The sequence below is a fragment of the Podarcis muralis genome, chromosome 16 (assembly GCF_964188315.1).
Source record: "Podarcis muralis chromosome 16, rPodMur119.hap1.1, whole genome shotgun sequence".
Taxonomy (NCBI): domain Eukaryota; kingdom Metazoa; phylum Chordata; class Lepidosauria; order Squamata; family Lacertidae; genus Podarcis; species Podarcis muralis.
The window spans coordinates 36,154,886-36,169,027 of NC_135670.1; the positions used below are offsets into that span (position 1 = coordinate 36,154,886).

General features: G+C 45.8%; 1 protein-coding gene across 2 annotated transcripts in view; it reads right to left on the minus strand.

The window, feature by feature from the left end:
* Positions 1 to 14,142, minus strand: part of LOC114586989 (transmembrane protein 132C) — a 262,927-nt gene that overhangs the window by 65,554 nt on the left and 183,231 nt on the right. For both annotated transcript variants that reach the window (XM_028710869.2, XM_028710870.2), the window contains exon 4: positions 5,531 to 5,717. In XM_028710869.2, coding sequence (XP_028566702.2) covers positions 5,531 to 5,717 — 187 coding nt within the window. The remainder of the gene's footprint in view (positions 1 to 5,530; positions 5,718 to 14,142) is intronic.

Genomic DNA, 14,142 nt, shown 5'->3' on the forward strand with positions numbered 1-14,142 from the left:
TTATTGTTTTATTGCTTGGGTTTTTGCTGCCCTGGGCTCAGTTGGAAGGAAAGGTGGGATATAAGTGGAGTCAACCAACCAACCAACCAACCAATCAGTATCCAGGACTTCCTCTGCAAGCACAGAAAAATGATCCACCCTCCTGACTGGGTCATTTGCCGTTCTTGCATGGTGATGATGTAATTGCCATGTATTAGTGAAGCCTCCCCCAAACTTCACTCTAGAGCTGGGTTCTTCAATCTTGGTTTTTCAGATGTTGCTTGACTTAAACTCCCACCAGCCCCAGCCAACACGGAGAATGGTCATGGTTGATGGGAGTTGTAATCCAGCATCACTTGGGGATCAAATGTTGAAGAGCACTGCTCTAGATGTTGTTGGGGCTCCAGCTCCCATCAGCCCCAGCCAGCAGGGTTAACGGTCAGGGATGATGGGCACTGGAGTTCAACGATGGCTTCAGGGCTTGGGGAACCAGTGTACAAACCTCAGTGGCAGTCTCACTACTTGAAATTTTGTCTAATGCAGTGGATAGTATGTCAGGCTGAAATCTCTGCTTCAGGCATGAAGCTCACTGGGTGATCTTGGACGAGTTACTGTGAGCCTACCTCACAGGGTGGTTATGAAGCCAAAATGTGTGTGTGTGTGTGTGTGTATGAGAGAGAGAGAGAGAGAGAGAGAGAGAGAGAGAGAGAGAGAGAGAGAGAGAGAGAGAGAAAGAGACCTTGGATGGTCTGGAAGGATGAGGTATAAATGCAATAAAAAAAGCCACTTACTAGAAGCTGGGTGGAGGAGGCAAGTATAGTTTGGATAGTTGCCTTCCCATTAGGTCTGAGCATCTTTGGATGTATCTCACATGCAAGTCTGTCAGCAGCATCTTGGTCCTCAGACTCTATAATGCCATGGAATGTGGCCCTTTCCACAAATGCTACTAGAAAATTGTATGAGGAAGGTCTCATTCTGCACAGCAAGTGATCCAAAAGAAAAAACAGACTCTCCACTCCCAGGTTATGAAACTGCTCACCCCTTTCACAAATACTTTGAGAAAGGGTCTTCAGAACCATCAAAGTGATGCATCCCTCTGTTGCTAGGTTGTCACAACACAACACGAGGCATGGGTAGGAGAGAGGGAAGAGACAGTCTTTTCCTGGACTGGGCTAGCCTTCTGTGGTCTCCAAAATCTCTGGCAATCCTCCTCCCTAGGGTCCTTTCAGCTGGAGTCACCAGGGATTGAATGTAGAACCTTCTACATGCAAAACATGGACTCTACCACTCTGCTATACTCCCTCCTTTCCTCTCCAACCACAAAATCTTTCGCAACCCATAGACAATTGCCTTATTTTCACAACTGCTTGCTCTTTTCCTAGAAGTTGGAATAATCATGCACATTCTGTGACATCGCTGAAGCTCAGACACTGATGGGGAGGAGTTGACAAGTAGGTGTTTTTTTTTTTAAAAAAGTGCTTATTACGTATATATGGTTTTGTCTTTTGTATTTCACACTGAAACTCCAGCAAATGGTCTGCGTTCTTTCCATGGAGCCATGAGCTTGTCTTGACTGTCCTCCAGGAGGATTTTTGTGGCATTTCTTCTAAGCCACAGCTTGACAACCAAGAGGTAAAAATGATACTTAAGCCTCCGTATGTAGCGGAAAAGACAGTGATGCCATAAGCCAGCCCAGTCAACAGAGCCCCCACGGGCAACTTTACAGCTGCTGTAGCAGCACGAGCAGTAGATGCTGGAGAAACTTCAGAATCGGCCAGAATCGAGATGAGCCAGGCTGTTCTCGCCACAGATGCTGCTTGCTTGTGAGCGACATCACGGAGCGATGCTTTTCGATCCGGCGGCTGCCAAGTGCCGCAGCCACCATATGTGCCCACAGTTGCTGCCTTTGCCTGCCAGATCAGAAGGAAGGAGGATAAGGCGAGGGAGCCTTTCTCCCCAGGATGCAAGGAACAACTGTGACAGCTGAGATGTCTGAGCCAGTCTGCAACAGAAACAGGACTGGGAAGCTGGAGGCTGAAAAGGTGAGAGATTTTCAGGACTGCTGAGAGCTGGTACTGCTCCACACTGCTGCAAAGCAGCTTTCATCAGTGAGGTGTGATCAGTTTCCAGCCTGAGGGCCAAATAATAATAATAATAATAATAATAATAATAATAATAATAATAATAATAAAAATTTATTATTTATACCCCTCCCATCTGGCTGCCACTCTGGGCAGCTTCCAACAAAGTATTAAAATACAGTAGTCTGTTAAGCAGTAAAAGCTTCAGATGTCTTCTAAAAGTCTGGTAGTTGTTGTTCTCTTTGACATCTGGTGGGAGGGAGTTCCACAGGGCAGGTGCCACTACTGAGAAGGCCCTCTGCCTGGTTCCCTGTAACTTTGCTTCTCGCAATGAGGGAACTGCCAGAAGGCCCTCGGCACTAGACCTCAGTGTCCGGGCAGAATGATGGGGGTGGAGATGCTCCTTCAGGTATACTGGACCTTTTGGGCAATGTTTTGAGGGGCGCATGCCATTGATGAGTGAGGCCAGAGGCAAAAGTGGGCAGTAGGCTAGTTTTTACACACACTAACACAACATTCTCCATCCTCCATCCAGGCAAGCAGGAGGCATTCAATGATACATTCCACCCTGGCAAAAGTGCTCAGGTTGCAATGCAAGGCCAGAGAGGGGCGTGGCCTAGGGAGAGTTCCAAGGGCCAGAGAGAGAGGCATGGAGGGCCACATTCAGGCATTCAGAAAGAGTGTCCCCACCCGTGCCAAGATGCAGTCTGTAGTGGTGTCGCCCATTCACCTTAATGAAAATAGACCCAATTCACTCTTCTCTTCTCAAAGCAATATACTAATCTTCAAAACTCACACTTCTCCTTATTTTGCCATGCAGTTCTTTAACCCAATGATTTGTAGAATAATGCATATATTAGGGAAACGTGTACATAATAATGCATACATTGTTAAAAATGCTTTCACACTTAGATACTCATGAATTTACATGAATACGTAAAATAAATAAATCAGAAATTGCTATGGAAATGTAGGAAACTGAGTGGAAAAATGAGAAACTGAGAGAAAGCAAATTGACCGCCCACCTCTACTCAGAGTTCCACTATTTCATTCTACTGCATCAGCAGGTCTTCCACAGGCCCCACTCTGTTCTAAATTTCCAAAATCTAACTTCGAGGGGAAAACTTGGTACATAGCACAGGGGACCTAAATTTTTTAATATAGAGTTGGCAGCACTTAGCTTGCCTGAATGCACAGAGCAATTCTGACTTCTTAGCAGATGGCTGCATCAAACTTTCCCTTTGACTCTATCTTTCTTCCTCTGTCTCACTCTCTCTGTGATTCCGAACAAGGATATTGCCAGGTAATCAGCTCGGCAGGAGATTAACGTTCAAATGAAGAAGAAATTTTTTAAAAGAGCCCGGCTGGAACTGCAAAGCTAAAGAGAAAGCAGGGAGCTTTCCTTTATCTAGTCATATCCTGCTCGCAAAGGCATTTTTATTTTTTAAACCACTGACACATTATACACCTGGATTTTATCAGTACGACACATTAGAGCTCCCGCCATGCCTTATCACCAGGCATGGCAGAGAAACAGATGCACTCAGCACTAAGAAGGTGTTTCAAAGCACATTTTTAGTAGGTGTCCTCGTACCAGGCTGCTGTCTGATTTTTATCCCCTCCTCTCTTTTTTTGGACCAAGTTCTATAAATCGCAATTGACTTTCACCAAGAGAAGGTTCCTGAGCTGCCCATTAACATCAAGTAGTCTGAACTGCTTTTCTTTCTGTAATCTAACTGGGGCTGAGTCAAAACTATTCACAGTTATTCCACAAACTTTTCCTCCCATCAAAATCACCCCGACTTCTTTTTCAACCACTCTCTGCCTAGAATTTTCTGTTTTGCCTGTTTGGACACAATGTCATCACTTGCTCTCACCTGACTTTGCTCACCCCCAGTAATGTCACTGTGTAGTCAGAGCTGAATGGCTATGTAGTATTTGTAATGTCTTCCCAGTGCACTGACACATGGGCAGATGCAGTGGCCTAGCATGGGCTGCCAGCACCCAGGGCAAGGCAAGCATTGCACCCCCTAATCTTGTGGACGTTGTATGGGGTGCCCCCTGGAGGCAACAGGTGGACTCTGCTGCACCCCTGCGGTAACCGCTCTTCAGATGGGTCACCTGCCACCTGCTGGTTCTCTAGTTCACCCTTTCAGCTCTGCAAGCTCCCAGTAGGAGCGGCAGCTTGTGCTCTCTGGCGGGCTGGGTGGTGTCGCAGGAGTGCTGGAGCCCCAGGTGCAGCAGGCATAGTAGGATGGTGTTGGAGTGCACCTCTCATTGACTGTGCAGCGTGAGGGGCTCATGTGAGGTGGGCAGTGGCGGGTTCTGGGCATGCCGGCGGCTCTCCTCTCCATGCTCCTGCTGCTGGGTGCATGTCTCAACCAAGGACACATGCCAGGAGGGAAGCCCCAGGGAAGGACTGGCACAGGCTGGGGGAAAAGTTTGGATTCTGCCGGGCAGGAATTCTACCCCCTCCAGCCCCAGACGCAAAGCCAAAGGTGCCTCAGAGCTGCTGCCTCCTGGACACTGAGTGGGAGACGGGAGTCTTGCAAGAGGTCTTGGCACCTACCCTGTGTCCCTGTTGGCCTCTTCAGGAGAGAGCAAGCAGCTTAGACAACCCATCAGTCCTCTTGCTCACTCATTGAAGGAGCAAACAGGAGAGAGCATGGCCGGGCATGGGGCTTTATCTGAACAGCAGTGCAACAGGTAGAGTTAGAGGAGGGGAGGGGAGGGAAGGGAAGGGAAGGGAAGGGAAGAGGTGGGAAACTTTGTCTTTTCTTCAGCACTTTTCTTCAGAACAAGTTATCCATCCCTGTCATAAGGTAAAGGGTAAAGGGAGCCCTGACCATTAGGTCCAGTTGTGGCCGACTCTGGGGTTGCGGTGCTCATCTCGCTTTATTGGTCGAGGGAGTCAGCGCACAGCTTCCGGGTCATGTGGCCAGCATGACTAAGCTACTTCTGGCGAATCAGAGCAGCGCACGGAAACGCTGTTTATCTTCCCACCAGAGCGGTACCTATTTATCTACTTGCACTTTGACATGCTTTCGAACTGCTAGGTTGGCAGGAGCAGGGACTGAGCAACGGGAGCTCACCCCATTGCGGGGATTCGAACCGCTGACCTACTGATCGGCAAGCCCTAGGCACTGTTGTTTAACCCACAGCGCCACCCGCGTCCCTATCCCTAGGGATACCATAAAATGCAGACTGGATTCTGACTGGGGGAGAAATCAGAAAAAAGCCACAATATCTTAATCCTCTTTTTCTCAAATGTTTCTTTTTAAAACCTTATTTAATGTCAGGATAACATGGTGGTAGTGGGGAGCCATGTACCCTGAGCTGCTTGCGAGATAGGCAGAATAAAATAAATTATTAAATTGCAGTACTCACCGTGAAAGAAGCCTCAGAATAAATAAATGGCAATAAAAGTAAATTTTGAAAAGGGCTACGTCTGTCTACGTGAACTCTCTTACCATCGCCAATGGAACAATCCCGACGAGATCCTTCTGGCAAATGAAGATTTCAGAGAGGGCTGGGTCTGTTGTCCCTTTTCGAGGATATTCCACCTGCCAGGTGATAGGCTGTGTTCCGGAAAGACTGCTGAAGCTGGCTATTTCAAAGTTCAGCCGCACCACCTCGCTGAATATATTGTTATTATTTCTGGAATAATGGCAGGGGTGGGGGGTGGGGTTGAGAGAAGAAAAGCAAAAAAGGCATTCAATTAAATAGATTGGCAAACATTGTATGGCCAAGGTGAAAGTTCACATCAGGAATGAGGAACATTTTTCAGCCTAAGGGTCACATTTCCTTCCATGCACCCTTGCAGGACCAGAGATGAAACTGGGTGGAGCAACATGTGCAAATCTGACCTTTGGACAGTAGAGTAGCTTCGGCACAAACTCACATACAGTGGTACCTCGGGTTACATACGCTTCAGGTTACATACGCTTCAGGTTACAGACTCCGCTAACCCAGAAATAGTACCTCGGGTTAAGAACTTTGCTTCAGGATGAGAACAGAAATCGCATGGCAGCAGTGGGAGGCCCTATTAGCTAAAGTGGTGCTTCAGGTTAAGAACAGTTTCAGGTTAAGAACGGACCTCCAGAACAAATTAAGTGCGTAACCAGAGGTACCACTGTACTGCTCTTTATTCTCCATCCAGACAAACAAGAGACATGATCAGAGTTGAAGGACACATTCTAGCCAGTCAAAAGCTCTCAAAACAGAACCAGAGAGAAAGTATGTCTGGGGAGGGCCTGGGGCCTGAAGAGAGTCCTGAGGGTCAGATAGAGAAACTTAGACAGCCTCATTCGATGCCAGAGCCTGTGATTCCAAACCCTCTGGTTTAATTATTTGAACCTTTGATTGGAATTCACAGGGGCTGGGGTTGAAAACAGGGGCCATGTCTATGAGTACAAAATGAGTAGCAAAATGACATGGCAAGTTCTTTGCTGGTGGGTAGCATACCCCCATTAACTTCCTTCTTTTTGCAAGCACCAACTCTCCCTCCCTATTAATTTGCATTAAATTAATAAATGTATTAGATATAAAATTAAAACTCAGAGAAAGTTAATCAAATCACGTTAACTATACGTAGGAGTACAAATCATTATAAAATGTTAACAAACCCAAAGGTCATATGATAAAGAAGTAAAATGGTTGCATGTTATGTATAATAGCAAACAAATAATTCAAATAGGTCTACTCTGAGTAGAATTTAATTGGAATCAGTAAAAAGTGTCTTCCCCCAAAGCAGACCAGCCCATTTCACCTCAGTTCTGAGATGCTGCACCAAGCTCCCCACTGTGGCCAAAGTAGGAATATAGTCAGGACTAGACTTGCCAACATATTTTTTTGTTTTCCATTTTGCTTTTCTGTACCTTTAATGGACCCTTGATCTCCAGACACCAGTACACCATCCTGCTTATCTTTGGGTCCTAGAGCAACACACACACTACCTCAGGTACAAAGTGAAGCATCCCCACCTCAAAACTATGGAACATCATTATTTTGCTTCTCCTTCCTGTGGTTCCATAGCTCTTGCAATACTCCCAGCAGATGAAAAGGGCCGCTTGCAATTCACTTGCCTTCAGCTATCATTGCCTTAGCTAATGGTTTGCTTTGCCTCCCTTTCTTCGTCTCCTTTCATTTTGTTTTTAATTTGAGTTAACTGTTTCTTCTAAACTCTTTAGCGTCCACGCAATAAAACACCTAAGCGGATTGCTCTAGAAATAAATCCCCTTTCAAATTCAGGTTCTCTCCCTCCTTCCCATATCTTTGTTCTTTTGAAAAGTCAGATTTCTGCTTAGTATTCATCCGATGTGGAAGTCTCTCTCCGCAGACACTGAAAGCAAAACAGCATTTTCCTCCACAGGTGATAGCAACAGTTTAAGGGCTTTAAAGCTTCAGAGAGAGGCTATAGTTAAGTTAGACACCTCTTCAGGAATTCTCAGGGAAGGTATCTATTTTTTCCTCCAAAGTTTCAGTTTCTTAAAAGCAATTATCAAACCAGAGCCTGGATTCACTTTGGATCATCCAGCAGTGGCAAATCTCCTTATGTTTTGTACCTCTTTCACATATGCTCAATTCTTAGGTCTGTTCCAGCACATTCTGGCATTAAGCTGCAATTAAGAAGAAGAAGAAACCCCCACAAAAGACTGCATTTAAACATATGCTTTAAATCAGGGTTGTGCATGCTCTATCGTGATCAGATTTGGGCTCCTAGACAGCCCAGGATGATCAGGAGCTAAGCTGACTTGGATCTGGACCCTGAACTGATTTGGAGGACTTGCACAATCATGTGGTTGGAGGGTGGGAGAAGGAGAGGTATGTTAATTACCAGGTATGTTTAATTAAGGTTTTGAACTTCATAGCTGGGTTGAAATTTCACAGAAGACATCTTCCACTCCAAGAAGACTACTCCACCATTCATTTCTTTCTTTTTCTGGTGTCTACAATTTCCTACTCACAGTGTCCCGGAATGATGCAAGTCCCAGTACATTGTGGGAAATGCAGAATGGGAGCCAGACTATCGATGCCGGAAACTGCTCTTATGGAAACTGGTTAACACCACTGGCGCTGCTCTATTTTGTATTATATTGGTATTTCATTGTAACCCACTCTAGTTATGATGAAGGGCTGATTTATAAAAATGAAGGAAGGAGCTGTCACATTGCCACTGTGAATGGTGAGCTCCACCCCAGAAAAACCTCTGATGAATGTTACCTCCTCCTGGAAATATTAAGTGAAAAGATCACCCCAATTTCTGCCCATTAATAGCACAGATAATATGGAGAAGGCAGTTGTACACAGATCTGCAGATTACCAAATTCTCCCCTGACCAAATTTTGCTGCATCCTCCTGAGACTGTGCTCTCCCAAAGCCTGTACCATATCCTCTTCATGCTTCACCCCTGATAGAGAGGAATACCTGTGAAGTGATATGCTGCAGACACCACCAGCTAGGCCTAGTGTCATGTGGCCTCCAAATGCCTGCCCACTGATATATAGGGCCTTCAGGGACAAAATATTGCCAACCCTGGCTTATGTGATTATAAATCTGTCTTTAAGACACTGCCTTAGGACACCGTGTGTGTGTTCTTTTTTGATGTAACATGGTAACAAGGCAGTTACAGTTATAGCCGCATTGTAATTTCAGTGTTCTCCCTCTCTCCGTCTCTTGTTTTTAATTGCCAGTTTTATTACAGTAGTTATTTAAAAAGAGTAAATTAACCAAATCACAGCCGTCTGAGTATGTCTTTCTGGTGGGACATAATTTATTTATGCCTTGCTCTGGCAGGGCTGAGATGCAAGGCTTGTGGAGAACTGAGACCTGGTGACCACCATAATCAAGAAGCAGTTTTCAGATAGTAACACAGGGATGGGAAACCCCTTTTAGCCCAGCAGGGCAGATTGTTATTCCCCCCCATCTGACAGCTAGATGCAGTCACCCACCTGTCATTCACCGGATGTCACAATGATGTCAGATGACATTTTTGCCTGCAGAGATCTTCAGAAGCCCCATCTCAAAGTGCTATTTTGTACACCACATTGAAAAGGACTTTGAAGACACCACCCATCAGCTAGCTGGTGATACCTGCAAATACCCTTTAGGATGTGTTCGATGTTTACCTTCCTCACACCTTACATCATATTTGATGGCCTGAGAGGGTCAAATGGGGAAGCCTGGTGGACCTAATCAGGCACATGGGATGGAGGTTCCCCATTCCTGTAGTCAAAGCCTGGTTTACAGGTTCTTCAGCACCCAGGAGAGCTCCCAAGGACAGCTAGTGTTGCCCTAATGAAGTCCAAAACTCATTATATGTCCAAACTGGGCCTGATAACTGCCAGATCTGCCTCATAGCTATTCTGGCATTCTATCTATTGTACTATGCTTCCTCTACAGAATCATGGTTGCAAATTTCAGACATCAACAGAAGCTTCCTGGATGAAGAAAAATCAGATTCCAGAATGAACTCTGCCTTCAGAGAAATCAGCTGAAGTGCTGCAATTTCATTTTAGCCTAAACTCAGCTTGTGACAACTAGAGGATGCAAGCAATTTGTAAGAACCAGAGTTAACAGTCAAGGCAAGCTAAGTGAAGGGCTGGGGGCTGGGGAATTATAATTTTTTGGAGATAGCAACATTCAGCTTATGTTCCCACAGAGACAGGCAGAGGCAGTGGCAGCTGGCCTGTTGCTTCCCCTCAATTTTAAGACTTTGTCTCTAGTTGTTAGCCTCCTCCTTGGCACTTGTAAGATGTAACCTCATTTGGCACTGCAAGCTTGCATCTATTTGCTGTGGGATTTCCCCTCTCCCTCCTGCAGTTCCTTGGCTAGATCTTTGCCCCTCCTCATGTTGGAATAATTTGAGAAGACAAGGGCAAAACACATATATCTACATCTATCCATCTGTTGAAAGAAATTGATATCTACAGAGCATTCATGCACACGTCTCTTCAGAAGCAAGCCCTATCAAAAGGGAATCTTTTTCAGCCTGGGGGCCACATTCCCTACTGGACAACCTTTCAAGGGCCACAGGGCAGCGATGGATAGTGCCAGAGGCCAAAGTACATGGAACACCAAATGTAAATGTTACGTTTGTACAGTAGGCTAGTTTCAACTCTCACTCCTCTCTAACCTCCATCCAGACAAGCAAGGTGCATGATCACTTAAAGAGGATGAGAACAAGGACTGGTGAAGGATGTGACCTGCAAGGGGGGGTGACCAGGGAGGGAGTGAACAGATGGAGAGGCTTGGAGGGCCACATGTGGCCCCTGGGTCTGAGATCCCCCACATCTACCCTACTGAGTTTAGTGGGGATTATTCAGCGGTGCAGTTCAGTAGCTCAAGGCTCAGGACTCAAAGTGGGAGCTTAGACCATTGAGATGACAATCACTTCAAAATGTGCCAAGGCAGTTATACTGTCTTTGCTTCCATCATCCCCATGCTCATTCTGCTGACTTTTCACTGGACCTCTCTTCCAAACACCTGCCCTGATGGCCCCACGAGATTTAAACCCTGGTAAATATGCATAAATAGGGACACAGGTGGCTCTGTGGTCTAAACCACAGAGCCTAGGGCTTGCTGATCAGAAGGGCGGCGGTTCGAATCCCTGTGACAGGGTGAGCTCCCATTGTTCGGTCTTAGCTCCTGCTCACCTAGCAGTTCAAAAGCACATCAAGTGCAAGTAGATAAATAGGTACCGCTCTGGCGGGAAGGTAAATGGCGTTTCCGTGCGCTGCTCTGGTTCACCTGAAGTGGCTTAGTCATGCTGGTCACATGACCCAGAAGCTGTCTGCGGACAAACGCCAGCTCCCTTGGCCTATAGAGCGAGATGAGCGCCGCAACCCTAGAGTTGTCCATGACTGGACCTAATGGTCAGGGGTACCTTTACCTTTAAATATGCATAGGATTGCAGTCATATGGCCTCAATGTTTAAGCAATCAAACAGCTAAATTAATATCCAGAGGAATGCATCTAAAACTTGAGACCTGCTGTCTACAGTCAGCCCTCTCCACCATTGATCTACTCTCTTCATTGTTGGGCCCAAATTCACTTAAGAGCTGGGCCTGAATTCCACTGGAGTCATGGACTTGGCTCATAAATGGTTTGGTGAGCTACAGAGAGAGCCCTACAGTTGCTGTTACAAGCTCCCCCATTCCAAACTTTGGATGCATCTGTGCATTGCTTTATAGTCACTCAGTGGAGGCTGGTTCACTGGGACAAATGGGGGAACCGCCCCACCAATGCTAGTCTGTGCTCTCCTCACCTGCCTTCTTACTTCCAAGCAGTCCAGAGGTGATCCTGGCTGTCAGCTTCCTCCTCTTTAGTTTCACTGTTGCCCTTGCACAACTCAGCAGAGAGGAGGATGGAGGCAAATCCAGCATTAATGGACTGTGCCTGCCATTGGCTTAGACACCACATACTGTTTGGGGGGTCTCTGCTTTCGATCCCCAACAGTCCCAAAGGACACCAGTCGCCACTGCAGTCATCAAGTGATAAATACAGGGTGAGTCCTTTAAAAGAGGCCCCATGGATACAGAGTACACATGTTCCATGGGGCCTCTTTTAAAAGACTCACCCTGTACATATGTATGAACTACTCCTACAGTTCAGGAAAAAAGAAAAGATGCCAAAATGTTCACCGATCTTTAAAGGTTTCACGGAGTTTCAATTGATGGCTTTTGTCCACAGCACAAATGAATTGAAGGAAGCTTTCTCCCCCACCCTCAATAGATAAATGGACATTGGTTTTGTGAATCCCTGGCACAGACAATTCTGTCTGACTGTCAAACACAGAAGAGCAAAACATCCTCAGTGTTTCAGGAAGACAAATGAAAGAGATACAATCCTAATGTGAAATGGTCTGTGAGAAATGTAGGAGCTGACTCAGATGATGTGGATGCTTTGCTGATAAAGTCTGACAAGGGGCAAAAACTTATTTCAAGTGATGCCTCAGAGCAGAGCAGGTCAGGTCAGGTGAACATGGCTCTCAATTAAATAACACCTACGCCTGATGTGCTGGTGGTCCTGGTTTTCAGACCAATGCAATGGCGAGGAACAAGTGACCCTCCAGGATTTCAATTCTCCAGCCAGTGTGGATGATCCCTCCAGTCATTGATGATCAGAGCTATAGTTCAACAGCAGCTCCTCACCCCTGCACTGTGCACTTTGGGGCAGGATGATACATCAGAAGACATGGTAGCCCGCTGACCCAAACGGTGGTCCCTTTCTGTAACATGTAGTATAGAATTTACCTCATGGACTAATGAAAGGATGCTGAACCTGTGGCCCTCCAGATGTTAGTAGGTTCTAACTCCCACCACCCCACAGTCAAGGATGATGGGAATTGGAGTCCACAACATCTGGAGGACCACAGCTTCACCACCCCTGGCCTAAATCTCTTGCTGACTATTCCTCCTCTACTGCCATTAGTGGGCAACACATCTGGCCCAATTTGTTGAACTGTCAGAAACACACCACATATATATCAAAGCAACAGACAGTTTAGAGAACATCTATGAATGTCCAAGTTTTCAAGTTACACACCGCTTCCAGCTAGCTTTAAAACCACAGTATGGCTAGCTAGACCATAATAGATTGGAGGCTGCCTTATACTGAATAGAGTAGTCAACAACCAATTCATAAGGAAGTAGTAGCAGAACTCAAGCTAAGAGATGAACCCTTTTCATGCATGTAGACTGTGGGGGGAGAATAGTTCTTACAATTTCATTTTCTAAGTAGAGATAATAACATGAATAAAAATGAATTGAAAGCTGGGAAATTGTAAAGAAGAAAGAACTCCCCTCCCCCGCCTGCCAAATCTTCACCTTCATTGCCAACCCAGCTTTTTCTCAGAAAAGCAATTTCCGTTGTGTTCTTATTTACCCTTGGAAATACTATTCTAAACTCTGAGAGGTTGGGAGAAAAGCAGATGTACTTCAATCTTAGCATTCCTGGAAACAGGGTACAATTCACTTAGAAGAGTATAGTTTTCAGGTGAAAACTACATTCAGAGTATAGTTCTGAATGAGTCACTGTTGCCTCTGCTTTGGACATCCAAAAAGTAAAGCAATTTCAGGTAGCAAGACAACTGAAATCTGTGCATCATCAATAATACTGAGGGCCTGCCCGGAAAGATGGGGTGCACCTGGGGATTTTAGATTCACCCAAATGAGTTGTCCCGTTAGCACAAGGACCCAGTGCAAGAACATTTCACCTCCTCTACCCATGTTCTGAGTTCCCCCTCCAACCTATGCATATTGACTCAGATATCATGGGGAATGATAACACATGTATTCTAGGCTGAAGGAAGCATTCCTTTGTGAGCAACCAGTCAGGTGTAGCAGCTGGAGTGTTGCACCTGGGAGACCAGGTTTCAAATCCCCACCTGGCTATGAAGCTCACTGGATGACCTTGACCAGTCGCTGTCTCTCAGCCTAACTTAGTTCACAGGGTTGCTTTGAGGATAAAACAGGGAGGAAGAGAACCATCCAAGCATACCACCTTGTGCTCCTTGGAATTAAGGTGGCATATAAATATAAGGAATAAACAAACCTTCTTCAGGTAGCAGAGCAGTGGTGGATGGAGATGGAGGAAAATGTGAGAAGGTCCAGATGCAGAAGGGGGCCAAGCAATACACATGAATCTTCCTACCTTTCTACAGTTGGCTACATTCCAGCCATGCAAAAGGAGAGCGTAGTGAAAGGGCTGGGATGGGTTGTGCCTGGGGAAAGTTCTGACAGCTGGATAGAGAGGCCGGGGGCAGTGGGGTCTGCATTCAGCCCCTAGGTTTGAGGTTTACCACCCCATAGTATAGGAAAGAAGTCTAAATCAGCACTTCACCAATCTTTTGCTCATTGCATTTTTCTTTTCTTTTCTTTGAAAACCACGATCTGATAGCTGTTATTTACCAAGATAAAACACCCAATTAGCTCATTTAAGGAATCCTCTAGATCTCATTGAATTTCATTTGATCTGTGCTCAAAAACATACAGTTTAGTAAGACGTGTGACAGATGCAACTTCTCCAATCCCACAGAAACGTTAAAAGTGTATAAGGTGAAATATCCTGAAATATTGCAGAG